General features: G+C 49.1%; 2 protein-coding genes across 2 annotated transcripts; one reads left to right on the top strand and one right to left on the bottom strand.

Annotated features, from left to right (window-relative positions):
* Positions 1-9,347: 9,347 nt before the first annotated feature.
* On the bottom strand, positions 9,348-11,912 carry HER10_EVM0006124 (VID27 cytoplasmic protein). The gene has a single exon (XM_035475719.1). The coding sequence runs from the start codon at positions 10,018-10,020 to the stop codon at positions 9,511-9,513; it is 510 nt and encodes a 169-aa protein (XP_035325799.1). The 5' UTR covers positions 10,021-11,912; the 3' UTR covers positions 9,348-9,510.
* A 2,368-nt stretch (positions 11,913-14,280) lies between these two features.
* Positions 14,281-15,393, top strand: HER10_EVM0012775 (uncharacterized protein). Its single transcript, XM_035482161.1, has one exon. The coding sequence runs from the start codon at positions 14,946-14,948 to the stop codon at positions 15,354-15,356; it is 411 nt and encodes a 136-aa protein (XP_035325840.1). The 5' UTR covers positions 14,281-14,945; the 3' UTR covers positions 15,357-15,393.
* The last annotated feature ends 12,576 nt before the right edge of the window (positions 15,394-27,969 follow it).

Here is a 27,969-nt window from a genome sequence, read left to right as displayed (position 1 = left end):
GGCCAGGTCAGATCAGGTAATATGAGGTAAGAGATGTAAGGTTGGTATGGTCGGTAAGGTGAGGTAAGAAGGGGGTCGCTGGTTTGGCCGTGACAACTTTCTCTTGATCAGGCAGGTGGCTCCCTGTAGGCTGAAGTCATCAAATCGGGTTACACCGCTCAACAATGTGTCCACTGACGCCGAGAAAGTAGTTTTGAGGATATCGTTCCAGACCCAGAGCGGACAAGATGGAAGCAAAGCTACTTTTCCAACTATATGCGATAGGTGGTAGACCATTCAAAGGTTGCCTGCCCCATTCGCCGTCATATTCAATTGACCCGTGATGCCATGAACAGATTAGCCGTTGACTGAGCCTTCCCGTGGAATTGAGCCACTGCAGCAGCACCTCAGCACCCGGAAGTCAGACTTCTATTGAGCAGGGTCAGTACAGTAGTCGGATTAACACATTGGTGCATGCCATGGACGTCAAGCAGCCTGTTTTTGACAAGGTATATCATTTCCGCCACGGCATGATTTAGATATAAACGCTTGCCATTTTCGTCTCGACCCCAGCCAAGGCCTTATCGGCGAAGTGTGCGTACGAGGCGCGCAACGAGAGATGGCCGGCGTCGTTGTTCACAGAAGCTCCATGTCGCGCCTGCTAACCCCCGGGGGCGATAAACCGCCGGTCGGATCATCAAAATACAGAGTCAATCCAGGTGCAAACACACACATATCTGTTCCAAATGGAATTGGTTTTGGTATACTTTAGTCCTGTCACCGAACCAGGCGGCACAAATTCGAAGTCGGTGAAGATAGCCATCATGTGCCGGATCAATGGCTCTCTAGCGTACCAGGGCGACTGCCCCAAGGTGAGGTTGGAGTCGGTGATCTCTCTCCTTGATGGAACTGTCTTCTTTCTGATTCTTCGAACGACCAAATCTCAACACGAAAGCATCAGGCACGGCAATTTACATAGGGCTTTGCTCGCTCATATTAGTGCCTGAAGCCCTACCGAGCCAGTTGCGAGATTTCCACGGCATCTATGGCTCGTACGGTAGTTTGGCTCGAACCCGTTTCCTTCGACCGCCGCATCTCATTCGGCTCTGGCCACCAGATGAGTATTGTCATTGCACTGGGGCTCGGTCTTGATGGCGGTAATATAATCGAGGATCCAACGGCCTTCTCATTTGCTCTCGGCGTCTGAACAGGGCGCATCCGGCTGAAAGTCAAGAGTCATCCCACCGGTGTTCAAGTCTATCTCAAGTGTCGTTTTCAAGGTCCAAGAGAACAGCGACTGTGATGCGTCATTGTGGGATCGAGGGGAAAGGTCGGAGATATCCAAAGAGGCGCCAGGCGTGCCGGACTCGTTGCTCAGCGTGGGACATGCGGCAGAGTCCACGAGTACTATTGCCACGGATTTTCTCTGTTGGATGTAAATAGGTGGAAGGGTCGTCCGCATGGGCCTAGACCGGCCACCTTCCGAATACCCTTTCCTGCCTTCAATGTTCCAACACTGGCAGTGTCTGACAATATGGGCGGAAGAGTGTGGAATTGGGCTGACTTCGCGCCCCCGTGCGGCCGTCGAATTCAGTGACATCCCCTGGCCTGGATTACCAAAACCCAATCGCAGAAATTGGGCATAGCTTCTGCTGTATTGACCTTACCAAAATTCGAAAATGCCATTGTCCTGATCTTGCCCAAATTATCTCCATCCTCCACCTTGTATGTTTCCATTGCCCAAAATCTTCGGAAGTCGAGGAATCCATCGTAGTTGGAGCTTTCTGTCGGTCTGGCTGCGCCCCGAATACGTGCGTTTCTCTCTAAGCCGAAACCTGCGAGGCGTATACGTCGCTTGGGCGACCTACCACCTGCGTTATGCTGCTATATGAAGCACGCATATGAGTGGCTCTGTGGCTCTGTGGCTCTTGACTTGCCCTTGCCGTCGAGGTGGTTTATGGAGGTAATTTGCCATCGAAGTAGCTAGAGGAAGTGCCGTCGAGGCGTCTAAAGGAGGTCACTCGCTGTGGAAGTGGCCAGGGGGTTGCCGTCGAACTGGCTGGAGGTGGAGTTGACGGAAGGCAGTGCTGAAAGGCCATTGAGATGGCTGCAGTAGATGGAAGCGGCTCGATGAAAGTGCTGGTGAAAGCTGGCCCGCCGTCGAAGGAACCCAATACAGAGATGCCGTCTTAGCCTATCCTTCCTCCCTCAACCACCACATACGACCATACCCATTGGAAAATTCGGGATCCCGTCCGCTCTCCCATAGACAAGCCAATGAGGGCCGGATTAGTAGTTGGGTCGGTGACGACCAGCGAATACCTGGTGTTGTATGTTTTTGGTTTTGCTCGTTTATCGCACCAGATGACTACCTTAGTCTTTTGCGAACTCCTGCATGAGCCTCTTCATTTTTTTCTTCTTCAGGGCACACTCCTCCAATACGTACATCACGGTCTGAGATGGAAGCTAGGCAACAACACTCCACACGCAACAGCGCAATACATATGGTTAGGATCTAGTTACTAGGCACCGTGCCCAGGGAATCATTAGTACTTGAAGTGTATGATGTAGTTGCCATGAGTAGAAGGTTGTGGCCCAGGCCCTAACAAATACAGAAGTACGTGACCGCTGGTAGGCAAGTGAGCTTGATCGCCTGTGGCGGGTATAACAGTGAGGATGTAGGATTGAAAGTTCCTCATAAGAGCTCTGATTAGCTATAGAACTGGACTGTTGCCCCAACAGCTAAATGATACTGCTTAATGTGCCCTAATGTCATATGGCATTACGCAGTGGATCTCGAATCGTAACGGATCTTGAATGACAAGAAATTTCCACTTTCTTCTGGAATGTCGTTCCAGCTTCGGTAGGGACTTCTCAGCAAGTTCGTGAGCGTTCTGCGTGGTTCTATTGCTTCTCCATGTTGAGCTCCAAGTTTCTACATCGTATCAGCAGTAGCATTGACTCGGAGCTCTCTCCACGGCGTGGTCACGCTTTTCCCTAGTCTTTGCAAAGTGTTTATGACGACGTGATGTAAGATATGATGTAGTTGGTCACTCGACTCTGGAACTTTGACTCTAATAATCAGGCCGGCGTGAATAGAAGTCAAACAGTCACGTACACGATACTGCGTTCATCAGGCACTTACTGCTAGCGCTGTCGACAAACCAGTCAACTAGAGTACGATGTGAACGGCTTCAGCCTTGCGCTGGTGATACTGTTACTAGCTTGAACACTCTTATGAGAGCGGTGCGATATCAATCTTACACATTGTAGGTGTCACCGACACACCCTGATCGGGAGAGTTCCGCCTCTGGCTTAACAAAGGGCTGTAAAAAGTCCAGCAAAAGCAACAAACCCGAAATCTTTCAAGTCAAGGGACAGAACTGAACAATATGACGAACTCCAGGAGCGGTGCGAGGCTGCTGTCACAATCCTACTTTGAAAGGCAGACCAGGCCAGGTGTAGCATTTTCTGGACGTGGCCAGATATATTGCCCCAGGCTACGTGTCAGATATGCTACCAATCCTTCTTGTCGTTCATCGAAGCGTGCAGCTACCACATGATGACGGCTTACCATCACTAGGATTTCGTGGGCTCGTATGCCTCGAGTAAGCACACCAGTGATTCCAAACATTCCTGCTTCTCCATCACATTTCGCCTTGCTTACATCTTCTGTCCACGGGGCAGGATCATAGTTTTCTGTGGTACTATTTCAAGTAAGAATAAGCAAGATCGAGTGATTCCGGGGGACTCTTAAAGAAACATGGCACAACGAAGGTTGGCTAAAGAGGTAATCACACATGCGTAAAGGCTTCTCTGTCAGCCTTTTTTCGATAGGAATAGTGGAGAAATCATCTCACAGAGTTTATTATTAACTTCTTAGTTGTGCGTTCTCGCGTTAGTGGAAGCTGAGGTGTAACAGTGGCCTCGGGCGCTGTAAATATTCCAATACGCCCCTGTTATATGACTTGACCAACTCTGGAAATTATTCAAATATTTGTTGATTCGCCTTCAATTGCTCGCCGTGGTTCTCCGCTTCCGCATCACAAGAGGGATTCAGTGCCAGATAGAGTGATGAGTAGTTGATTTGCTGAAATTTCCAGCATTTCGTGGGCAGATCTTCTGACATAATGAGCATGGAAAGGATCTTGATATGCCGGGTCAATGGAGCCCTTAAAATGGCTCATTACCTGTTAACTCAAACTTGGTGGCCTTCAGGTTGAATGATGGTAGGCCTATGCTGAATTCGAAGAGTTATGAACGAAGATTTGCTTGCCCATGAAACATCACCAAGCCAAACGAGTTCCCTCCTACCAAAGAACGAGATGCTAAAGCAGATGTATCTCGTCACGGTGGCCCCGTTCAATGCGATGCAGTTGGGGTTTTCCTCGGCCTAAATGGACACTCCCGCAATTTTGATTGCTAGAACAATTGAGACCCTCCAATTGACCATAAGCCTGCGACTTACAGCACCAATGGCACCACTAATATTCTTCTAGTCAAAGCGGACAGATCTATGAAGAATGCTGATCGTCTTTTTGTTGCACTCGAGGGTATCAAAATCATTAGGGAGTCTGAAAGTCTAGGTCCGAAGTTTAAGATCCTCGAAACGACGAGGGGCACTTGCCGGCGCGTCACCTTCAAATTTTGATTGCAGTCGAGGAATCATATCATCTGGGGAAGTGGCTAACACCAAATCTTCCATTTCTTGTCCTTGACATCCTTTCAGAGGATCTTGACGCTGAAGATATGAAGCATGTCCGCCACCTCTCCATTCTTGATCGACGTTACTGGGCTTTTCTGACATGTTATGAACGGGTTGTAGAGGTGGGCGAAGGCGCTGGGGATTGTTCAAATACTGATCAGGCCTTGGGTGTGTAGGCCGCTAACTGAGTTGTTGGATCGATCTGTAAGAGAGGCAGCCTTGTCTGTGGTTAGGAAGACCTTGTCAGCCATCTTAATCTTCACAGAGATGGGGAACATGGAGACATCCAATGGTTCCATGAGCTCTGTTGCCGGTACTCCTAGTATTACAACTTACTGCGGGCATAAGGAAGCATGTGAGTTGATGGAAAACTTGTTCATCACCGTCGGACGTACCTGGCTCTATCACTTTCACCATCGAGCAAGATCCAACCAGGTGAAGAGATTCAAAGATTGCGCAAGTTCCTGCTGTCTGCGCCAAACCTTTGGTGATGTTGCTTCCTTGCTATCTCAAAGGGTTTCACTTATGGCGCCAGAGTTTCTTTTTGTCATCAAGTTGTTCGGAAATTTAGTCACGAGGCGTCAAGGCTGCGCGAGGAAGCATACGGTACAAATACTAATGGAAGGCTATCTCAGGGGCACCATGAAGGGATCTGAGAACCCGGATCAGAATTGCAAAGAGAGAGTAGCAGAACCGAAAAGGTGGCTTCTGAACGGTCTCCGGTTTCCCTTCAAGTGGGAATTAGCTGTCCGACTGACTGCCAACAAACTTTGGCCTAGCATCTTGAAGCATTCAGCGCGTCCAAATCGACATCGGAACTGCAAGGTTCCTCGTCACAAGCCGAGATGACTGTCGCGTTCACCTCATCCAATCTCGATCAGTGTGTAGAAGTACTACATGCTGCTATCTGAGTTCCGTGGAAGAATAAGCTCATACTCTGATGTAGTCTCGGACCACATCGTCACTGTCCTTCGTCATTAGGTAACATAGTCTAACCCGATGTGAGGCTCATTGCGAATTCCCAACGCTCACTATCACAAACTTCATCATCAATCCTAAAGTTCATATGTATACAGGCTCACAATTCTGCAACTATTAGCCAAAAGTGGCACAGCTCAAAGACAGAAAGAAAACCAGACCGCGCGGTCCAATATTTTCACGAAATCATTCACCAAGTAGAGAAGTCTTGTGCTTTCATTGATATCTCGAGGTTAATCCATGGCTACCAATACTGCCAGGTTATCTCCTCGAAAGACTGCATTATTACACACTTTAAACATCAAAACGGTCCACCAAAACAAAACTGCTTCATGTTTCAACTTTGGGGAATATAAGAAGCTGATATTAGCGGCCGCCACTGTAAATAAAGTCAAGTTCCAGTTACTCTTCAAAAGCAGAATGCTCCGTAACACGGGATAGCTTTTCTTCTGGGCCCATCAACAGGTTGACACCAAGAGATGAGGTTGATCTAGATGATGGAGGGTCAAGCATGATGATACAAGCATTCCATGGCAACATTTCAAGAAGGTGATTGAATCAACTAGCTATCTCTACAATAGACTAGCTCCACAAGTAACTTCATACGTTACTTTGATTCCTCATAGCTTATGTTGACTCATGGGGCTCTCGTAGCCGCCACTGTGATTATGAATGCAAAATTGAACGTGAGAGGAAGGAAGACACAAACGTGATTTACTGCCTGCATGAGATCGCTAGCCACATCCTCGATCATGTCCGTGGTGGGGAACACTGTTCGTGACAGCTAGCTCTAGATGCAAGAACGGTGGAGGATATCAAGAATTCAGATAAGTTAGTGTGAGTCTGTCATGAGAAGAAGCACTTCTCATTCCCAAGATCATTAGGGAATGTATGTCAACGCCATGGATCAATGAATACAGACCGAGCAAACGGCTTGTAGCATATCGGGCCGAACGCAAAAAAACGACAATCAGACAGCTAACGAGGAAAACCCTAAGAAGACCAACCTCAAGACCGAGTTTTAGTAAAGCCTGGAAACACTTTCGGTTAAGTAAATTTTGAAAAAGAAAGATGAACTCTCATAAGGATGGTTAAGAGTCACGCTTTGAGTTTAACTTGAGCCGTTTGCGGCGTTGCCAGGCTCAAACCTTCCAAGAAAACACCCTGCTTGTTGCCGACCTTGACCACAAGCGCATTGCAGAATCGTGAGCATGCTGTAGTAATCATAGATATCTAGTGGACAAGAATATCGGAATGTTTCAATGATAAGTCAAGGTGACAGAATTGAATTATGAAAGACAGATGAGAACACGACCTTGTGAGCTCTATCTTCGAGTCAGAGTTTATCTATGAAGAGGTACACACTTTCCATACCAACCAGACGATGATAGCGACAAGCAGGATTTCCATTGGCAACACGATGAGCCGCTTGAGTCGTAGGCCGTCGTACTCGATCGGAAAAAAGGGGGGCTCGTCAGGTTGATACGAAGGCGCACTTGCTGAATGGCTCTGTGAGAGCGTGTCCGGCGACAGGACGAGTAAATAAGAGACAATTGAGTCGCATGGTAACATAGAAAAGAAGAGGTTTGACATGCTGAGATGAAGCAGTGCGCAAGGATAGCCCCACTGAGCTTGAATAAGGAGACTGCGGAAAACACGAGTGTTTGTTCAAGTCATGGAAGCATCTTGCACAGCTTTCACGCGTGAGGGTGCGCCCCCTCGTGTATTGATCGATACGAGTCATCTTAAAACACGTTAGATGGCAGTCTGGATCATAGCGGAGGTGTGACTATATGCTAAGAAGGCCAGAATGATTGACGAGGTTACCGAGGGGTCCTTGGGAGACCACGAGGATGGAATGGGCTCAAAGAACACGTCTTCTCGTCGTAATAATCTTCTCGATCTTCTTCTTCCCCCGATTTGATCCTTCACACTATGGCCTAGATGACGACCAGGGTACACATGGACTCAGTCTCAATATACTTCGTCATGTCCATGCTCTGGGACAGAGTAAACGAACGACTCAGCATCTACATGCTTGCACCATCTCGTACAGGGGCTTGGCTGTCTTAAACCAGCTACAAGAGCAGTGGCTCTCTCGAGAACATCTGTCCAAGACCACATTATAGCCCATGCAATCTCTTCCGCCTTCGGAACAAGACGGAGTCGTGCCATGTCCGCAAGCGATCGTTCAGGACGACCCTCCTTTAGTTCAAGTAATTCTACATACGAGAGTGCCATGGTTGCGGTGCAGAGACTCCGGCTACGGACATGCAAATGGCCAAACGCGCCAGAGAGTCCTCTACTCGGGTGGGGGCTTGATCAAGGTCTCTGTTGACATACACGTCAGCAGAGCAAGCTCTTTCGGCCGATACGAAGTCCAACGATCGTATTGAACTGCGAGTGTGGTATGGAAGAAGGAAGTTGGAGGGCAAACCCACGACTCCGCCATGGGGCGTAAGTGGGTGTGGAAGAGCTGTTTGCAGCGGCTCGACCACCATCCGAATCCTCTTTTCTGCCATCAATATTCCAGCAGTTTTAGCGCGTCCGCCTCGATTAGTGTGTTTTGACATCAAGCATCTTGACACGATTAATCACAGTGTACGAATGACTTGTGGGTCGTTGGGGTTGGGCCTCGACCATGCCGGCATGTGAACATGGGCACGCGACCTTGTTGCGCGGGCAAATCGTGAACAACATCGCCAATTACAGATGGATCAACGAATGGTCCCTGCCATGTCCAAGTTCATATCGAGATCTTTGACAGCGTCCGCAGTGTTGGATTCGTAGCCGCGTCGTCGCCACTAACAAGTGCAGACGAGAGCTATCAAAAGATTTGGCTGGCATTGGGACAATCCGTTCGCTGACGCATCGTCCTTGCTCTGAGGTCCCGAAGCCTGTTTCGACACGTGGAAGACGATGATTGTCAGGCCGTGAATCGCATTAAGCCATCCACGTTGTGAACTTGCGTGCTCTCTCGACCAGTTGAAGCTCGAGGATGGCGACACTCGTTTTGGCCTTAATGGAGATCCCACGCCCCGCACTGATGGGGACGACGAAAGGTTGTGATGAGGGGATGGCGAACGTCCTGTGCATTGAGGTTGGAAGTATGTGGAGCAGTGATTACTTCACACCCATGATCAATCAATTGCGCCTGGTCAATGCAAACGAGAATATGCAATCATCAGCCCGACACGAACTACCAAGGATGAGCAGCTGAAGCCTGTCAAGGATCGGCAGTCAGTCTGAGCTTCCACAAATGAGCAGATGGAATGCATTGCGGATCCCCAGTTGTGATAATCGCGACCTTGAAATACGGGCAATCAGCGCACCAAATTCGCAGTGCACCTCACTTGCTGGCATGAGCCGAAAGTCGGGACTTGCTTCGACCCAAAGATCTTGCCGCTCAACTCATTTCCGTGCGGGAGACAATCACACGTGAACTACGCGAGTCCCTCTGGGTTGGGTTCCATTTTTTGGCACGGATACTCAACGGATTTGTGAACCGTCCATCTTAGAGAAGGCGACGTCGTGGGAGAGATCATACGTGAAGGAGTCACGGGCGCTCGGTATTCAGAAACCAAGATGGAATCTCACATTTCGAACTTTCCATAAGGTACCTAGACAACGGGATGGGGATACAAAATATCGAACATCCCGCACTACGTCTTTATTCCTACAACTGCCGCTGTCCCTGTTGTTGCGTCCCCAGTTCAATTCTTGTGTATTCCCCCAAGAATAAACCTACTCACAGTGCCTTGGAGAAGAATAATGATGAGAATGATATGGGCCCTGTTGGGAGTGTGTAGCTATTTGTCTCTTGCTTCCGGTCGCGCGCGTACGTTCCGTTATACGGAGAGTGCCTCTTTGATGCCCGACACCAGCCACACCCAACGGAGGGATCGTGGGCCCTGTTCACTTCCTCCTTCCACCTCCATACGCAGTAATAAACACCACTTGATTGACTCTTCGTGCCACCCGTGCGGCTGCACTGCTGACGTGCGTACCAACAAAAAGAAAACAGTTGCGGGAGGAATGGGCTGCTCGTCTTGGAACCCGAACTGCTTCAGGTCGACTTCTGATGCATTTGTATGCGGCTTGCGGTACTTGCGCTCGTACTGGCACTCCTTGGCAACACGAGCGCAAGTACCGCAACTTCTTTCGTCGCGTTGAACAATAAACAATGAAATAAAATAATGAAAACAAATAAAAAAACAAGGAAGCAACGAACCAGAAAAACAGAAAAACAACAAAGCAATAAAATAATAAAACAATAACCAAACAATAACCAAACAAACTCCTCCCATCTGGCACCGTGTCCGCCACCAATCACCACCAGACTGTCCTCCGTGATCCATCTACCATTGGAGACTTCCCAGGGCAACCTTCTGTTCGGATCTTGATTGAGGCTGTTGTGATTGTACATTCCCTTGAAATGCATTGCGTTCGAAATCATGCCTTTCTGCGGGCTCGTTGTTCGCTCGCCCTGGAATTCGAACTGCTTGAGGTCAACTTCGGATGAAGTTGTGTGCGACTTGCGGTATTTGCGCTCGTATTGGCACTCCTTGGCGACACGCTCGAATTACGCGACTTGACCAGGAGACATAACGTTGTCGCCAACGTATTGTCTCAGGAGCAGGAGTTGAGAAATGGCATTGGAGAGCTGATCGGCGATCTTGTCGGGATGACCCTCGCCGGCAGACTCGGGGAATCTTGGCAGTGACCTGAACTTCTTGCCTCACAATCCGTTCCCATGAAGCACGAAGTGGTGCTACTCCTTCGCTTTGAAGAAGGTAATCCGTCGGTGCAGACGCGTGCTGTTGGATTCTGGTCAGTCGTCAGAAGAGATGGATCTGGAAGACGGTTTGGACCCGGGCAGACGGACCCTTCCACCTACTTCCGCTGAGAAATCGCAGGCTCTGCCCACGAACTTCCTCCTTCCACTACGCGCAAGAGACCAATAGAGAACTATTGACCTCGTCGCGACCAAAATGTCTGCCCTGTTGACGTGAATACCAACATAGTCCGTGGGTGCAGACGCTGCATTTGCTCGGGGTTCGTGCTGGCTAAGAAAAGATCCTCAACAGGATCATCTGAAGGATTCAATTCGACGGCAACCCAAGGGCTGTTTCGGAAGTTAGCATGTGTACTCATTGAACGACTTGATCCCTTCGCTTTGACCTACTTTTCGAGCGTAGTGATGGACTAAAGGGTGGTCCGTTGTATGGGTTGCTGAATGAGTTGAGGCTCCTCGGCTGTGACAAGGGATTGGATGTTGAGTGCGACGAGGCTGAGTGATGCGTAGTCATTATCGAAGTTGTCGGTGTCCTGTGAGCTTCCAGCGTCGTCAATGCCGTAGCTTGATCTCTTGGCCTTGGCCTGTTGTCACCCTGATATTCTGCATGGTATACTCCGCCCCAAGAGAGATGTAGAAGAGGTATTGGTGCTAGAAGTGTTGGACTCTGGGCAGCGGTTAGAAAAGGTCTGGTGGATGTGGAAGGCGAATTGGGCCATACAAACAGGTCTTCCACCTTCAGACGCAGCAATAAACACCACTGTACTAACCCTTTGTGCTGACCGTACGGTTACCTTGCTGACGTGCGTACCGAAAAGAAGAGAGGAGATTCAGTGGGATGATGTATGGAATGGTGTGGGGGCTGAACGGCTATTCGGAGGCGTGCTTGTTAGTGGAGAGATGGAGGGGCGAGGGAAACGGGGGAGAGAATAAGAACTGACCAGACTTGCTACAGGTAACCAATGATCAAGAGACCTGACTATTGGGTTCTGGGCAGTCGTCAGAAAAGATGAGTCTGGAAGGGGGTCTGAGACACACGAATGACCTTTCACTTACATACGTAGCAATAAGCTTGCAGCGATGGGCTCTCTCTTTCTCTCTCGGCATTTGGTGTCACCAGAGTGATTGGAGCGGTCGTAGAGGTTTGTTGGTGTTGGCCCATTGTGCAAAGGAAGTGAAGAAATCCAGTGTGGTGACGTGATGGATGCCGTGGGTGTCGAAGGGCTGGCCAGACGCGTGGTTGTTGGTGGATGGATTGAGGGATCTACACTTAAGGAAACGGGGAAAGAGAACGAAAAGTGAATGGAGTTGTTGAAGGAAACAATGACCAAGAGATCTTGCCTTTCCTACCTACCTACCTCAGGAACCGACCTAATCGAGACATGAGGTAGGTATGACTGCAAGAAAGCGGGAGGAAGGTATCCGGCATGTTGTGTTGGACTGGAGGACGGTGACTCCACTGGCACCTGCTTCCTACCTTACCTTAATGTGTGTAAGGTAGCTTGCGACCGTTCTAAGGGTGAGGAACCATGGAAGGTAGCTGCGGTTTACCTTACTCCTCGGAAGGTAGAACTTCCCACACACGAACGGGTGGCATTGTGTTCCCGATAGTCCCTTCACTGGCGCCTGCCACCTTGGAATACTTTGACTGCAAGAAAGTGGAACGAATGGAAGGCACCCGACCCGCGCACCGGGCTGTCACCTGCCACCTACCTACCTTACCTCGCAATCGATCTTGAGGACACCACCTTCCTTGAGCTGCAATTTGACAGGTACTCGGAAGACGCACCATTATATGCGCAGGAGGAATGAGTGGCTTCGTACGTGAGTTCCTTGACTGGCACCTGCCACCTCAAGACTGTCCCTTCTTAGGGTGGGGAAGGGGGTTGTTCAGCTTTCTCTCGGGCAATTTGGTATCGTGGGAGTGATGAGAGCATTTGTAGAGATTTGTCGATAAATGTTTCTTCTTTCCTATCACGTATTTCTACAGCCTCTTGCTGATTGCTTGTGAGTAATTGCTTGTCTTCTCATGCGTCCGGCCGCGTGCGGAATCTTGTTGTTGCGGTCTGTGGAAAGGGACTGGTGGCTCTTCAGAGAAGTCACCTTCCTGCACTTTCCGGCCCCTCAACTCGACTAGGACCTGCCACTTCTTCGTCCACTTTGGGCTGCCCAACCGCGCCCTCAACTTCTGCCTCCTACCCGCTACCTTATCTAGGCAACCTTGGACCTTCTTCATTCAGCATGCCTCGCTCCACTCCCCAACTGGCAAGACCGGGGTTGCCTATCTCAATTTGTGGAGGTGCGTCAGGTCGTTGTTCCCCAAAGCTACACCCCACGTCCGACCCTGAGCTTCCACTTAACCCACACAGCCCCAGTCTTTCCCAGTCGCGTTGAGACAGACCATGACCAGGACCACACAGCATCATACCCAGGAAATCTCTTACCAGATGCAACAGCCCAGAAACTGCAGCCTCAGCACAATGGGGAGTGCGCTGCCCCAGCGTGCATTTTCCCGTAGCCACCTTGCCTTACCTACTGATTGGCACGTCAGCGCAGAGACACTCGTGAGTCCACTGATTACTGACTTGATACATCTGAGCAGTGCAATTGCCGACGCAGAATGTAAGTCTCTTGAATAAGGTATTGCCGCCATCACCGGTCTAGTAGGCCTCGAGGATGCCGTGATCAAGAGGGGAGAAGTCTTCTCGGAACCTGGCGTTGAGATTGCTCATCACTTGGGCTTGGGCGACGGACAATCAGATGCTTCCTCTGAGTCATGGACCAGAGGAAACCTGGAAAGGCATGGATACGGACGGATGAACAAAATGCAACTGCGGGAATGGGGAGTTGGCAAGGCGAGCAGCAGGGCGCTGGGAACTCGCATTGGAACCACATTCCTTGGCCGATTCGGTGAGAACTAGACCCACCATGTATTGACGCAAGACATGGTCTGGTAGCTGTGGTATCCCAGACGGGCTTCTTCGGAATCTGAGGACGATCCGGCAGCTCGACAGGAGTGCTACCCAAGCAATTCATTGTCTGTCTAGGCTCTAGGCCAATTGTGACAGCGAGGGAAATTGAATCGGAACATCATGTGGCATCACTTCCGTCATTTGGGGTGAATGGAATGAATGGTGGTCGCGGTTGGCCAACAGTGGAGTGGGTCTTCGTCCATCCTTGGCTCTGAACGGCGAGTGCCTCGCCCACTGAGGCTCGGCCCGGGGCAGGGAGAGAATTTGGTCGGTCCGGATTGTGAAGGAGTGGGAAACTGGTACCAGAGTCGAATAAGCTTCCAGGGAAACGCGGGAAATGGAAAACACCAATGACGAAAAAAATGAAAGGAAAAGACACATTGGTACACACGCCAGCAGCCAACTGTGCGTTTGGCATGAAGCGTCAACAAGGTGGTGTTCATTGCTGCGCACGGAGGACCTTATGGAGTTGGAAGGAGCATAGGTAGTACGTGTGGCTGACCTGACGTCCCCGGCCCGTGTGGGTGGGGTGTGACCTGATCAGAGGTGGAAGGGCCGTTTTGTGTGGGCCCGACCGCCTTCCAGATCCACCAGACCTTTTCTGCCAACTGCTTAGAATCCAACAGAGAAAGGAAAAAGGAAAAGAAAAAGAAAAAGCCTTGAATTGAATGAACGCCCATACTCGGCCCGCCACACCCACCCCAGCCACTACCCGCCACGCTTACATAATGCAGGCGCATTCCCATCTCACCAGTCGCAATTTCACAGCGATGCCAATTGCCCACAACTGGGAAATGCCTAACAGACTGACCGGGCTGGAGCAGTGGGGCAATGGGAAAGCTTCAGCGCCCCAACGTCCAGATGCGATCCAATGCTCTCACCAACAGCAGAGTATATTGCAGCACCTCTTGCGGACGCCAGATTGGGGCATTATCTTCTCTTTCAATTTTGTCACGCCATTCGTGCGTCGTCAATACCAGCAGCAGATTGCTTCCATCATGTCCGTGACGTAACTGCAGCTTCTGGCACTTGCATCACCGACAGCACCGCCGAGCCGCACCAACCCACCGCTCCTCGCCTACAACACCGTCCCAGTGTAACTGATCTCTGTCTATTTTCAAACCGACTCTCCGAGCTCTCTCTTGTCCGTGAGTTGGACGATACTGCGCAAGGAAAGCACAAGACTCCGATCTTTGCACTTGTCGATTAGGCTATGAAGGGGATAATTGAGTAGGTAGGAAGCTTTAACCAATCCATCTTCCAGGCAGGCTATCCTGAAAAGCCGGTCCAGGAAGGCCGCTGACGTGCTGATGACAGGAATCAACAGAACATCCACGATCCCCCTCTCAACACCAGCCGAACCCGCTGTTTGTTGGACCATTTACTGCCTCACACCTCATCATTTGAAGCCAATGCTCGAGCTGCTTTGCACGCAAATACCGAATTCACTAGAACTTGCAAGTCTGGCTGATCTGTCTATACAGTGAGACCTGGTCAATTTCTGTCTCTTTCACACATGCCACAACAGTCAATGCAGATTCATCTGTCAGCGAGAGTGGATACCGAGGCCCATCAATACCTGTGTTTCCCCTCCGTTACACCGACACCATCTTCAAGTCACAGACAGTGCACCGAGAAGCCGATGCAGTCTCCTAGTCAAAGAACCATCGCCTACTTTGCCAAGCTCCGTCACACGAACACCGGTACAACCTTAGTGAGAGCGAGATACCTATTGTGTCGTGGAGAGAAGGTTTTCGTAGGAGACGATCACAGAGACTCGGCGCTGGAGCGCAAACAAAACCTCTTGAGCTGTTGCCTTGGAGATCAAGGATCAGAGAACAGGGTTCAGGTTGCCCATGCTTCTAGACACGACCTAGGAGTCGCTGGAGTCAGTCGACTTCGGAGATGGAGAGCGTCGTATCACTAAGGCTGGAGGCAAACAAGGATGAGGTAGGAGGTTGAGGCAAATGGCGGGTTTGGGCCCCCGTGTAGACGAACCCTTCTATCTATCTACACCCACAGAGACATCTATGATCTTGGGTTCTGTTCATCAACTTCCTCCCTCCCCTTCGTGTAATCGGCTAATACACAGCTGTTGACCTCGCCGCGACCGAAAAGTGTGCCCTCCCGACTTGTATGCCATTGCAGAGGGAGGGAAGAGCATGCTAGAAAACAGGGAATATGTTCCAATACCCAAGTGACCAAAGTGACTATTAGATGCAGAGCGCTACGACAAATGCCGTTACTTGTTGAGAGGGTTTTCTGGTTATTTTGCGAGCCTTATCAGACTGGTTTCGCCGACATCTGACAGTTGGATTTGGTCAGGGATGGACTGGGCTTTCCATCGAAAACACTGTAAGCTCGAAAGGCGACTTGACACCGAGCTTGAGCTGAAGTTTCAAGTCCTTTATGCCTTTCTTTCGTCAAGCGCTGGCTTTGCTTGGGGTTTTCAGCTGTCCTATGAACGGATGTAAGCTTCCAACAGGTAGGTGGTGTTTTCACAAATGCACAGAAGCCATTGTAGCTTCTTCGTCAGCAGTGGGATCAGCATTAGAACACTTGACAGCTAGATAAACGGGTCCATAGCGTATGGTTGTTGATGCAGAGCAAAAATGGGCCTGGAATTGGAGGTAGAGCATCAGAGATCTCGTTGTCCCTGTATCGCTCATAGTCGATGATATGCGAAAGGTTCCACCCCCGTCCCCATTCCCCCCGCCGGCCATGGTAAGTGACAGACCTTGTGAGACATGAGCAAAGGTCCCCAATTAGTTTCGTATACGAATATAATCTTGCGGTTGACGCTTTTATGTAATGAAAGTCGCCAGGCTCTGGTCATACACCACCAGAACCACCAGAGTCTGGATACTACATACGCCAGGGATTGACATCATGATATGCACATTTTGTGGTTGACTTCCAAAGGCTGGATGGTCTCAGAGACATCGTTTCCTTTTCTAGACAGGTCCCTGTCATTCTACTCATTGTGACCGCAACGCTAGAAATGTCGGTTTATCCTAAACCATGCGCGTTGCTTCTCACTTTCCACTCCTGGTTTGAATGTCCTTCTCCAACAATGACGTTGTGAATTGAGGAACAGCTAACGACAAGACGAGTCACCAGCAAAACAAGTGGCTTCTGATGAAACTAAAGATCATCAAACCAACTTGCAGGACGGACCGAGGTAAAAACAGCATGAGAGATAAAAGGCAACACAGGGAGCTTTGTCTGATCATATCACGTAATCAGCATATGGAACAACACATGGAAATCGGGACCTCAAATGTGGTCTAATCGGTCTATGGAAAAGGGAAAAGGGAAAAGGGAAGCTCTCGTGGGAGCCCCTTTTGTATGCCCTGCCCCTGCTTCCACCGCCTGGTCAACCCCTGACCGACCCCTGGCTGACCCCTGACCTCTTCGTATCATGTGGCGGATCTCGCATCTATCTATTGAGTGATTCCACAACGATGTATCGTGTCGGTTGAGTCAGAAAAGGAGTCATAGCGTTACAGAACGGGGGCAATGATGTTCCTGTGCATGATCGCATTCCACTCACCAAAAGAGCTAACATATATCCTATCATTGTATGTTTATGTCTAGGAAAGGAGCTGATAATAGATCTTCCAGCACTATGTTCTCTCAGCGGCAAGTCGACGGTCTTTGAGGCGTGGCCCAGCAATAGGGATAGCTTGGCACTTGCACTGCAAGAGTCTTTGGCGACAATGCCGAACGCAGTAGAGACAGTTCCGCTGTAGTCGTCGATGATGTCATCCCCTAGACTATCAGGGAAGATGCGTCCCAACTCCCATGGCAATGATGATACTTGCACTTCATCAGGCTGAGTATCTCAAGTGCGTACCATGATTACATACATGAGCATGAGCATCGCATCATACTCTCACATCTGAGCTCTCGTACACAGATTCCCTAGCTAGGTCTCGATTCGAATGATGACATCTCTGTAAACGATACTTCAAACTCTGTGGAGCTTTGGCATTGGCGGTTATGGTCACTCATGTCTACTAAAACTATGCGGAGAAAGGTTGTTAAATCTCTCGTAAGAGGCAGGAGGAGCTGCTTGGCCAAGTCTGCTAAACACTCACAGCTATTCAATCTTAATCTCGACAAAGATCATAGCCAAAGAGGAATTCAGCAGTATTCTATCTGCCCTTGCCGTACTTGTTCACAAGATGCTCCAGTCAGGCTGATCAGGATTCATCTACCAGCTCAGGGCTGTAGTCCAAAGTACTATGATCACACAGCTTTAGGCCGTAGCATGATGAAGAGCCATTACTGATCAGATGGCATGAACCAAAACCTCTCAGTCACGCGATGCCTGGCATGAACGGAGGGGTCCGGTCAAACAAGAAGTCTCTATACCCGCTGTCTTGACCTGTGCCATCAGGGTGGAGTGCCACGCCACTTTCAACTGTATATCAATCTGAATGGAAATGTCAGATTGATTTGCCTGATTATCCCTCGGGATTACCGTGAATCTTCTAGCAGTTCACTTGCTTGCGTCCTAGTGCAAGGCTCCGATGAGTGGAAACATCACAAAACTCACGGAGATTAAGTTGAATAGAGTATTTTCAAGTGTTGTCACTTACAGGAGATGCGGTGTTCTAGTGGGTGGCAACGACGCCTTTCAAACAATGAACTATTTTTCAAACAGTCGCATCACTGAGCTGAAGGATCGAAAGAGGCGAAGACGGGGAGCTGGAATCCCTCCCACCAGGTCTCAAGAACCCAATTCTGAATCAAGCGGTTCGTCAGTACAAGTTTAGAACCAGGAGCCAGGTCGCGTTGATACAATGGGACCTACGGCGGGATGTATCCGTGCCCCTAACTCCATCGATATTGCTCCGATGCATTGTTGTCTTCCTGGATTCGTCTGTATCTGCATTTGGAATCGCCCTCTGCATTGTGGTTTCTGCTTTAGTATGTGTAAGATTGCTGATATGTTTGGGTATCCCCGACCGAAAGATCCATCTTTGTTGAACTTCCTTTAATGAGACTTGAGACCACCCGCAACGTTCCATCTCTTGATCCCGCGTCCGTGAATGAATCATCTATGTAAGTAAAAAGTTGTTATGAAGTCAATTTGGGCAAGGGAGCCGCCTTGTTCGATACAAGTCTAGCTAACCGAGCACCCACCCCCAAAGCTGGAGACCTGATGGGTTTGTTCACTGTCGCCCCCCATCCTGGTGGAATGAGAAAAGAGACACCGCAAAGACGATATGTTAAGCCTAATTATTGAGCAAGAGAAAGAAATGAGCAACATGAGAGACGGCGTAAACCGATCTCCAACAGGGTATATTCAGGGGAATTGAAGAGCCGTGCCAGATTACCTTTCTCCGTTGTTGTGACATCCACGGAGTCTCGTAGGAGATGGCCGATGGCCAAGGTTCGCAATAGCTCAAGCGTTTGAACAGGTGTGTATGAAAGAAGACCCAAGTTTGCTGATACCGGGTGACCCTTATGCGGGAAATAATTGTCCAAAAGTACTGGAAATGCCGACACAATGCAGAGGCCACCAAGCTCAGTATAATCATGGTATCTGGAAGCTCTCGGGGTACCGATGGCTTCAACGACTATGACCATGCCACCGCTCCATTGAATCCGATCTCGAACATCTGTTGCGGCTTCTCTTCCAGCCACGCAGGCCTTCAGTCTTGCGACTGATCTGCGCAACGTTCCCATCTCTCTCCGCACCCAGACTCTTAGAGACATCTGCACCTCACGAGGCCGCGTCTTGTTGCAGTCGCGTCCAATCAGTCTGGGGGAGTAAAAGGAGGCCAGGATGCTCTTATAGAATCTGTCTTGGATATACCTGGACTGGGATTATGCTGCAATTCGTGTCTCAGAGCTGCGGCAACCTTGACTCGTCTGTACGACAGACCCAACAAGATCGGGGATAGTGATAACATCAGGGCCCCTGGGCATAGATAATATATTTGACGTAATACTCGGTCTTAGTTTTGTCGGTGTCTTTCAAGACACCTTGATCTTTCACAATGTTAGCATTTAGGCATTGGTGGTGGCTGGACTTTGCTGGCTTATCAGGATAATGATGACACTTAGAGACGTCCTGATGAATACGCACGTTCCCAAGACACTTCATCCTAGAGCCGGCATCACCTCAAAATATCTCTCATTCTGCTATCTCGTGATGTTTCGTTTTGTCCAAGCGTATCATGACTGAACCGTGTCTTCCAGCGGAGCATAAGAAAAGTTTTCAACTTCTGAATTCCCGACAACCGCCCCTATTACTTATGTAACGGAACGAAGCTCATGTAGGACAACGGAGACGCAACTAAAAGCAATGCCAATGATGAATTACTGTCAGTTTACTGCTCGGATTGCCGTTGACTGTTAGTAGCGACGCTCAGCCTTTCTCGGCTTGTACCAGCATTTTCATTTCCTGTTCCATCCCCAATCTCCAAAGCGGAGAATCATACAGGAGCTTGAGTTCCTTGAGCCCGTAGTCTGAGACGTCAGGTAGCTTTTGTCACATACATGAATCTTGGATGTAATTTTCTGCCGTAATGGTCACCTTGGTTGTTTGCATACCCTCAACGGTGCCAGCCTCGTTCTCTGCGTCTTGGTTGTCAGAACAAATACACCAACTATCTCCCCATTACCTCAGTTATTTCTGTTGCCGACCTAACCATTCTTTATTGCCTTTCTCAGATACACAAATACCAACGGGGATCCCTTCACTATGAGATTGTTAATGGCACGCTAGCAGTGAGATACCAGCTGAGCACTTTCACGGCTGGCCACATCGGTGGCAGGCTAGTGTCAAAGGGGAGGAGAAGATTCTGATCTTGTGAAATGGAATCAGAGTACTATGTTTTCCACATGAATGACTAGGATAACTAAGACGATCCAGAAACGAGACTGGGAAGGCCACCTTTGACGTTCGTGGTAGAGATCGCATTGTTACCCTCGATGTGGTCTGTGATGAATACCATAATGTGGAAAACATCGTTCTGTGTTCTTGGGAACTGATTGCGGGCTGTCAGATCCCTTCCAGATACGGGTTAGGTAAGGAGAATAGAAACGGTCTGAGCAGCAAAGGAGCAGCTCTGACACCTAGCGTAGGGAGTGCACATCTAGGCAGGAGCAGATTACAGTAATTCGTCTCTTCGACCCTAACAGCAGTTGGCCTCTATGAGCTTCTTCTTTGTGCCGTACGCCTATTGACACGAACTGAGGGGGAAGAGAAGAAATTGTTTTCGATAAAGCTCTGAAGTCTGGATAGAGACTTAGGTCTCAGAAAGATATAGTGAGAATAACCCGTTCGCTGCAGTTTTAGGCGATCTGAGTACTGAATGGGGCTCAGCAGCAATGCCGCTCGCACAAGATTAAGATCTCTGGTACAATGGTGGTACCTGAAGCCCACCAACCTCTGCGATGTTATTGTTTGCAGTATCATCTTAAAGAACGATCAATGCTTAACACAAGGCTCGGGCGCAACTGTAGAGGTCACGGAATAAAACTCAGGATCAGGTACTCCAGATCTTCACTATATCTTCAATGATGCAGAACGACGTAAGAGTAAATAATGACCCTCTTGTAGTCGCACGACTAAACTATCTCGGATCGCCGTCTTCAAGGCTGACTATTCAGACCATAGGGTTGATGAAGCTCTGGTCGATATAGATATAGGATGGTTGCATACCCTCCGGAAATAAAACAGATCAACCTAAACTGTTGAGCTGAATACAAGATGCACCGCATTGCGCACTTAAAGAATATAACGTGCGACCGAGGATCTGATGGGACGAATAGACGGACTATGATATTCTCTCTAGCATAATCGACCATTCTAATCACAGCTGAAAATCTCAGTCACGTTAGCCTCAACCACGCTTGGAACATACTCATGTTGGGAGAATAGTCATACCGGAAGATGGGAATTGAGAGTTATGAAGACAGCACCGATCCCGGATCTTGCACTAGCGCTGAATCTGCATGGTTCTGAAAGCCTTTGATCACGAAAATGACTAGCCAGTAATCATATATATGGACTCCCAACCTATTGAATACACGCATGAGATACAAGCATGAGAAACAAGGGAAGTCATTGAAAGGTACCTCTTGTTTCTCAAATATTCTCTGAAGCACTCTTGTGAGGCCGTCAAACATCTAAATACTCTTGTCAATCTCACTGTGGCTTGTGTCGATGGCCCGACGAGTGATTACAACTTTGAGAAAGACTATCGATTCTGTATAGCGTAAGGCCCTGCTTAAGTCTCTTTTGACGAGTATTAGATAATACGGTTTACTGTCCTGTTCAAAACCCTGATTCGTTTTCTCTTCGTCCGCACACATGTCTCAGAGCGAGAATAGTTGGGTCTTCGGAGAAGAATTACAGCAGCCTAAAGGTGCCCTTCGCTAAGAGCATGAGTATATAGGGCAGTGGCTCATTACCACGTGAAGTATGACTTGATATAGAGAAGTAACCCTGAAGGAACCCAAACTTGAGTGATGACGCTGTGGCTGCTGGATAAAATCACTCATCTTCTCCCTGATGTAAGCTGGTACCCCGAGATGACCACGCACAGCCAAATCGATAACCAATCCAGCCGCATCCAAGAGGCGGTCAAAGCGGATATTCATTCAAATAAACAAAGAAGAGATATCCATTCAAAAGGTGCCACATGACCGAGACTAACAGAATGGATCGATTGATGCGCAGCCGAGTTGCTCAAGTTCACTTCTGACATAAGTTGTATATAAGGATGGGAGCATTTGATGTGCTTGAGAAGAAGTCGACGCCAACTCCAAAGTCGGGCCCGTCTTCTCTCAGAGGGTGTGACCAGCATGCGTGGGACCTGATGTCTGCACCAGTGCGGTCTGCGTTTAGATACTGACGTAGCGTCTCGTCGTACCTCATTGAATAAAACCATTCATGGTTGCAAGTGCTAGCAAGGGCAGCAACATAGAGCCGAGCGCAGCTGTCGGAAGAGATCTTTGGACGGTACCTTCGCCCCATGATGAGAACGCTGAGTCATAAACCTAAGGCCAGGGGTAATAGGCTGCTACACATATCACGACGGTGTACGCCAAAGGCCTAGTCGTGGTCTTATCCCAGCGAAAACCCATCTCAGTTGAGCTTTATGATCAGAACACATGACCACTGCTGAGACTCTAATTCGCAAAGACGTCTTGTAGTGCAACTAATCAGACGACAAAAAGTGCTTCGTTCATGGCTTTCCAGAGCGGAGGTGATTCTCCTGTCTAATCCAGCGCCGCAACCTAGCAGGTATACCCTTGGCCACGCTCCAGCCCCAACACCACTTTTCGTTGCTGCTGCTGCTGCCGCCGCCGTGGACGCAGCCAGTATTGGCCGCTCATATATAAGCGCTCTCGGGCAACTGTTTTGTTAGATGATGTCCCTTTTTGAGGTAAAATACGACGTCTAGTGTGCGCGACAAAGCCAAATTTGTCGACGGCTCACGTTAGAGCTCGCTCTTGGGAGCCTCGCGAACAACGAGAAACCCAATCTTCGGCTCAAGGCAGACACAATACACAGTAAAAGCTGAAGTCACCACATTCTTTCTCGCGTCACAAAATATATCAGAAAGAGGCAGCAATAAATGTTCCAATACAACCGGCAGAAAAGGGGGATTTCGAAGATGGTCGGGCCGAGACAAACGGTTCTCCCACCTAGTTACACGCAACGGAGGAATCATGGGCTCTGCCTACCAGGTTTCTCTTCCCGTATACATACACAGTTCGATATACGAGTGTTTGTTTTTCCAACTATCAGGAGGCTTTGCCCTGCTGACGTGTATACCAACAACCGCAACAGAGCAACATATCGTCGTTGATCAACCATCACAGCAACAGTCTAGGCGTCAGCCGCAGAACGATATATATCAATGAGTCTCTAATTGCCCTTCATTTAAATTCTTGGAGACATTGAAGATATTGATTGCTCTGCGAGGTCAACTAGAGCTGGTCTCAGATTCCCGGGCGTGTTCACTTCGTGTTGTTTTGGATTGCGAAGAACCGGGAGTTGGGAGTATCGTCTAGACGAAAGATTCAACACTGTTTCTAGATTTTTGAATTTTGATCGCGAGTTCTGTGGAGTTATGCGGCACAGGATCAAATGTCCAGTCCAATCCTAGATACTCATTTTTCTCGGCTTCACTCGTAGCAAATCAGGTTTTGTCCCTGTTCGTATCTTTCGGAGCCAACATGAATCAAGAACAACCGCCCTTTCTACACCCATTCATCCCTCTCAATGATCTCACTTTAAGTCGTGACCATTTGACATCGATTTGAGTCTATCCTCGGATGCAACACACATATTACTTCGGATATGAGCAAATAAACAACATCAGCACCTTGAACGGACGTTCAGTCGTGTTGAAAGGATAATCAAAGCCGCTTACAGCCACTTGAACAGCCGTGACCTTCGTAGACAATCACTTGCATTCAAAATGAATCTTCTGTTTACCAGTCCAGGATGCCAGATGTTTCCTACAACAGAAGGGTATCTCAGACCCCCGCTAACGATAAGTATACCAAGCTTACACCTGGTTACGACGACGACAGCTTACAGTTTGACACTCAGGTCCACGGCTACCTTCAGGTATCTTATTGCAAATCTCTCGATTCCTGACGAGAAATTAGCAAACGAGGTGCTTCAAATTCACAGAAAGCACCGAGAATCTAGCCTGTTTAGGATTTTCAGGCCTTTGGCCAGCATCTATGATGCGAGAGAACCTGTGAGTTGAAACACCAAGAAGGCTGATGAGAAGCACAAGACTCAGCCCTGGGGAATACGTTCCCGTTGCTTTCTTTACTGGCATATCCTGCCGAAAAGATAGTCGCCTTTGGGATCACAATGGATTGGTTGAGAATGACTGAGCTCTATTAGGATTGGGTGGCCAGTGGCTCAATAGATCGCGTCCAACTGTCAGTAGGTGTCCTCGCTTTCGTCTCCAGTCTTCACCTTACCCGTCATCACTGGGATCAACGGGCCTTTCAGACCGAAAACAAACACAGGTAGACCGTAATCGACGTAAAACCGCCCCAAGGGAATAAGAATTAGAAACTTTGGTAACAGAGAGATGAGGCACAACGATGGAGATGGTGGAGGGCAATGTCAACGAAGCGCAAAGTCTATCCTTCATGATTGGTAGCCCGAGCTAATGAGTGTATTACGTGGATCCGCCAGGAAGGGTTGGACGCAACGCTGGGAACTTACATGATGATTAATGTTTTCTCTGACTCCTATCTTGCCCGCACTAAAAAGCCCAGTAAGTCAAACCCCCCACTTCCTGGCACCCCCCTGTTTCTGGCACCCACAAAAACGATGGGATCACAACCCAACCTCCTCATTACTATTAACTATTGATCCTCAACCACACCCACTACAATACAACTGCCAGCCTCACTAGGGCATTCAGAGTCGCTGGATTCAGCCGTAATAACCTCCTTTTCACCCGCTTCGATTTGAGCCCGATGGATATCCCTGATGTTCGCAAACTTCGTGTTGGGATCGATCTCTCTTCCTAACTGCAGCGTTGGTAACTTGAGCCCTCAGGTGAGCCAGCTGCTGCTGGGCAGCTGCCAGTTGCCAGGCCTGCTCTGTGAAGCTTTTTCACCTTCCTGAACAGCAGCCGTTGAGTGCTGGTATCATTGTCGAGTTGGGTGTATAAGTGCAGTTGACCGCTGAGCTCTGCCAGCTTCCTGGGTGTCGACCAGACCACTGCAGAGGAAGCAGAATCCCATGGCTCAACAGGGGTAGTTTGTTGACCATTATGGCATCGCTTTTGCCCCGACTGGTTGGTTTGGGTGTGGTGGGCAGAAGGCTCAGGTAATACCATAGGGTTCATCAGGGCTTAACCATCGCTACAGGGTGTAGACCAGTCCACTTCCAACCACTTCTGATGTTCGAGACTGATAGACCAGCAAGTCGAGCCTTCTGGTAACAGTCCAGGAAGTTCCTTTTACCTATAATGGTAGAGTCGTTCCATTGAGACAAGTAACCGAGCTCCTTCCGATAGGCTGACTTAACAGGGCTGAAGACAGACTGGTCAAGTGGCTGGAGGACATGAGAGGAGTGTGGTGGTAAGAACAGTAAATGGATATTGTTAATATAGCAATTCCACATGAAGTCTGTCGTCGTATGACTCCATGCCCATCCACAATCAACAGTCGAGCCTCGCCCTCAGCCTCGGGCATAGTCTGTGGGATAAACACCTTCTCTAACCATTCAATGGCAGTTAAGTCTGTAGTCCAGCCATTATCTGTTGCTGTAAACTCCCACCCATCGTATGGAACCAGATGTAATGGAAACCACTGTTGTTGGACCGTCTTCCCTTGAAAATGATAAGAGGACGAAGTGCCCTACCCAAGGCTGAGATACACTCAATGATAGAGACCCATGCCCTCGACCCAGGTTGTTTCTTGCGAACAGACGTCGTCTCAGCCATGCCCAGCACTAACCCATTAGCTCCTGACCCTCGAGGATGCCAGTCTCATCCATATTATATCTGTTGGCTGGTTTGATGTCCTTGATCTCAGGGATAGCAAGGAACTTAAACCAGTTCCTAATGACCTCAGTAGATGCCCCATTAACGCGTCTAGAATCGATGGAACGACTTCTCTGAACCTTAATGATAGGGTTCCTTCTCACGAAGGCATAGATCCAGCCTTTTCCTAATGGTTTGGTATCCCCAGCAGCAGCCAGAACTCGCTCTGCGAATTCCTTCACCTGTTGGTGCGTTGGTGCGAGGCCCAGCGAAGCCTGAATGCGAACCCATTGTGCCAGCTTACTCTCCTGGTCAGGAGACAGCCTCTGCCAGTCAGCAAAAGCCACTTTCCTAGTCTGACCACCTTGGAGACGTAGTTGGAGGGTTGATCGTGGTATCCCATACTCCAATGAGGCTCTCTTTTGACTCTTGCCGTTTGAGATGTCCTCGAGAGCCTGACGAAGCTGATCTTCGGTATATTGAGGCATTAGATATAGAAGAAGGTATGTGCAAAAAATGAGCCCATTTGGACTCGAATTGAAAATGTTGTGATAAAAGGAGGTTGGGGGTGGGCATTGCGTTGTGGTGGATTTTCGCGTTTTTGTGGGTGCCAGAAACAGGGGGGTGCCGGGAAGTGGGGGGTTTGACTTATCGTCTTTTTGTGAAATTGAATTGGAAAGCATCAAGGGACTTGTGAAAATTGAAGTATGGCGCAGACCGAGACAAGCTCTCTGAAAACCTGCCCTAATGATTTTCTCGAAGCTTTTATAAAACGCAATTAACAGCTGCATGCCTTGTCGCAAAGATGTTTCCTGTTCCACGGGGCCATACAGGGTTTGTTCCTGGAATCGAAATCTCAATCGCGTCAGAGTCAACGGCTGGCAGAGTTTGCGTTTGGCGATGTGGATCTCGATGAAGTTCATTACTATACAAAGCTCGTCGAGGTTTCTAGTGAAACTTCGGAGACCTCTAGCCCTTGGACTTGACGTCCGTTGTGAGAACCGGGATGGGTGTGGCCTGTCCGAGACACGCAGGCGAGGCAGGACGCCAGTATCCGGATCGTCAAGCCGCTATGGAGAGAAGCAGAGAAGGGTGAATTAGCCAGAAGGGCCAGCTTGGAAATCAGGATAACATACACTCGGGCTGTTTACTTGGACCGTGTCACCAAATCAATCCTTCAGTTGACAACCAGTCCAGTGGAATAAGATATAGTACAAGGAGCGATACGTTCCCCCGATGTTTTACTTGGGCCTGCCAGTGAATCGACCATGTCCGATAACATCCATGTGTCCTTCTCTCTTCGCCATTCCAGCCTTTTTCTTGGGTGGTTCATTGAGCCGGGCCTCAGCCGTCCATCAGGGGAAGCTTACACAAATGATTCCCCTTCTTCACACAGAACTTAAAAAAGGCGCGAGGTCACCGAAATCCAAGGCCTTCTTTTGGTTGTAATTGATCTTTGCTGCAATATCTAGGTTCTCGGATCCAAGCGGAGCGATGCAGAGTCCAAGATTTATGCAATAGGCGCTGTAGAGGAAGTATGATGCAATGGCACTGGGCTTGACTGTCCTGTATCACGGCTGTGGGTAGATTGCTGCATTGTGATTATTCATCAGGCCGAGAAACGCCTGAGGACTGTGTGTTCGACCAATGGCCGCTTTGACAAGAGATAAGCAGCGATCGGGCCTATGTTGAAGAAGGATTTGCTTGATCATGTGCGCAGCAAAATCTCGAAAAGGAACGGTGATTGTGGCCATTGCGAATAGCACGTAGCAACTCTTGGCTGTGAAATGTTATAAAAAACACACTCCCGACCGTCTCCTGCCCAAATTGTCCTAATGGGATCACTGGCGAGCGATCTCAGGGACGGGAGGTCGACTGGTCAATCCAACTGTGTGCTCGCTCGTCCACATCTTAGGCCGTGATGCTCCGTATCGGACGATCTCGAAAGCCATCCGGTGTGGCATGGCAACATAAAGTTGTCTGTTAGCTGGTCTTATTGGCATCTGCGACCATACGTAAACGAAAACAAGAGGTTGGGGTGTCTGCTCC

Source organism: Colletotrichum scovillei, assembly GCF_011075155.1.
Source record: "Colletotrichum scovillei strain TJNH1 chromosome Unknown Contig00014, whole genome shotgun sequence".
Lineage (NCBI taxonomy): Eukaryota > Fungi > Ascomycota > Sordariomycetes > Glomerellales > Glomerellaceae > Colletotrichum > Colletotrichum scovillei.
The sequence above is the reverse complement of the archived record's forward strand: the minus strand, read 5'-3'. Positions and strand labels throughout refer to the sequence as shown.

Coding starts and splice junctions, on each gene's coding strand:
- HER10_EVM0012775 (XM_035482161.1), top strand. CDS start 14,946: ATGCCACAACAGTCAATGCAGATTCATCTGTCAGCGAGAGTGGATACC.
- HER10_EVM0006124 (XM_035475719.1), bottom strand. CDS start 10,020: ATGGATCACGGAGGACAGTCTGGTGGTGATTGGTGGCGGACACGGTGC.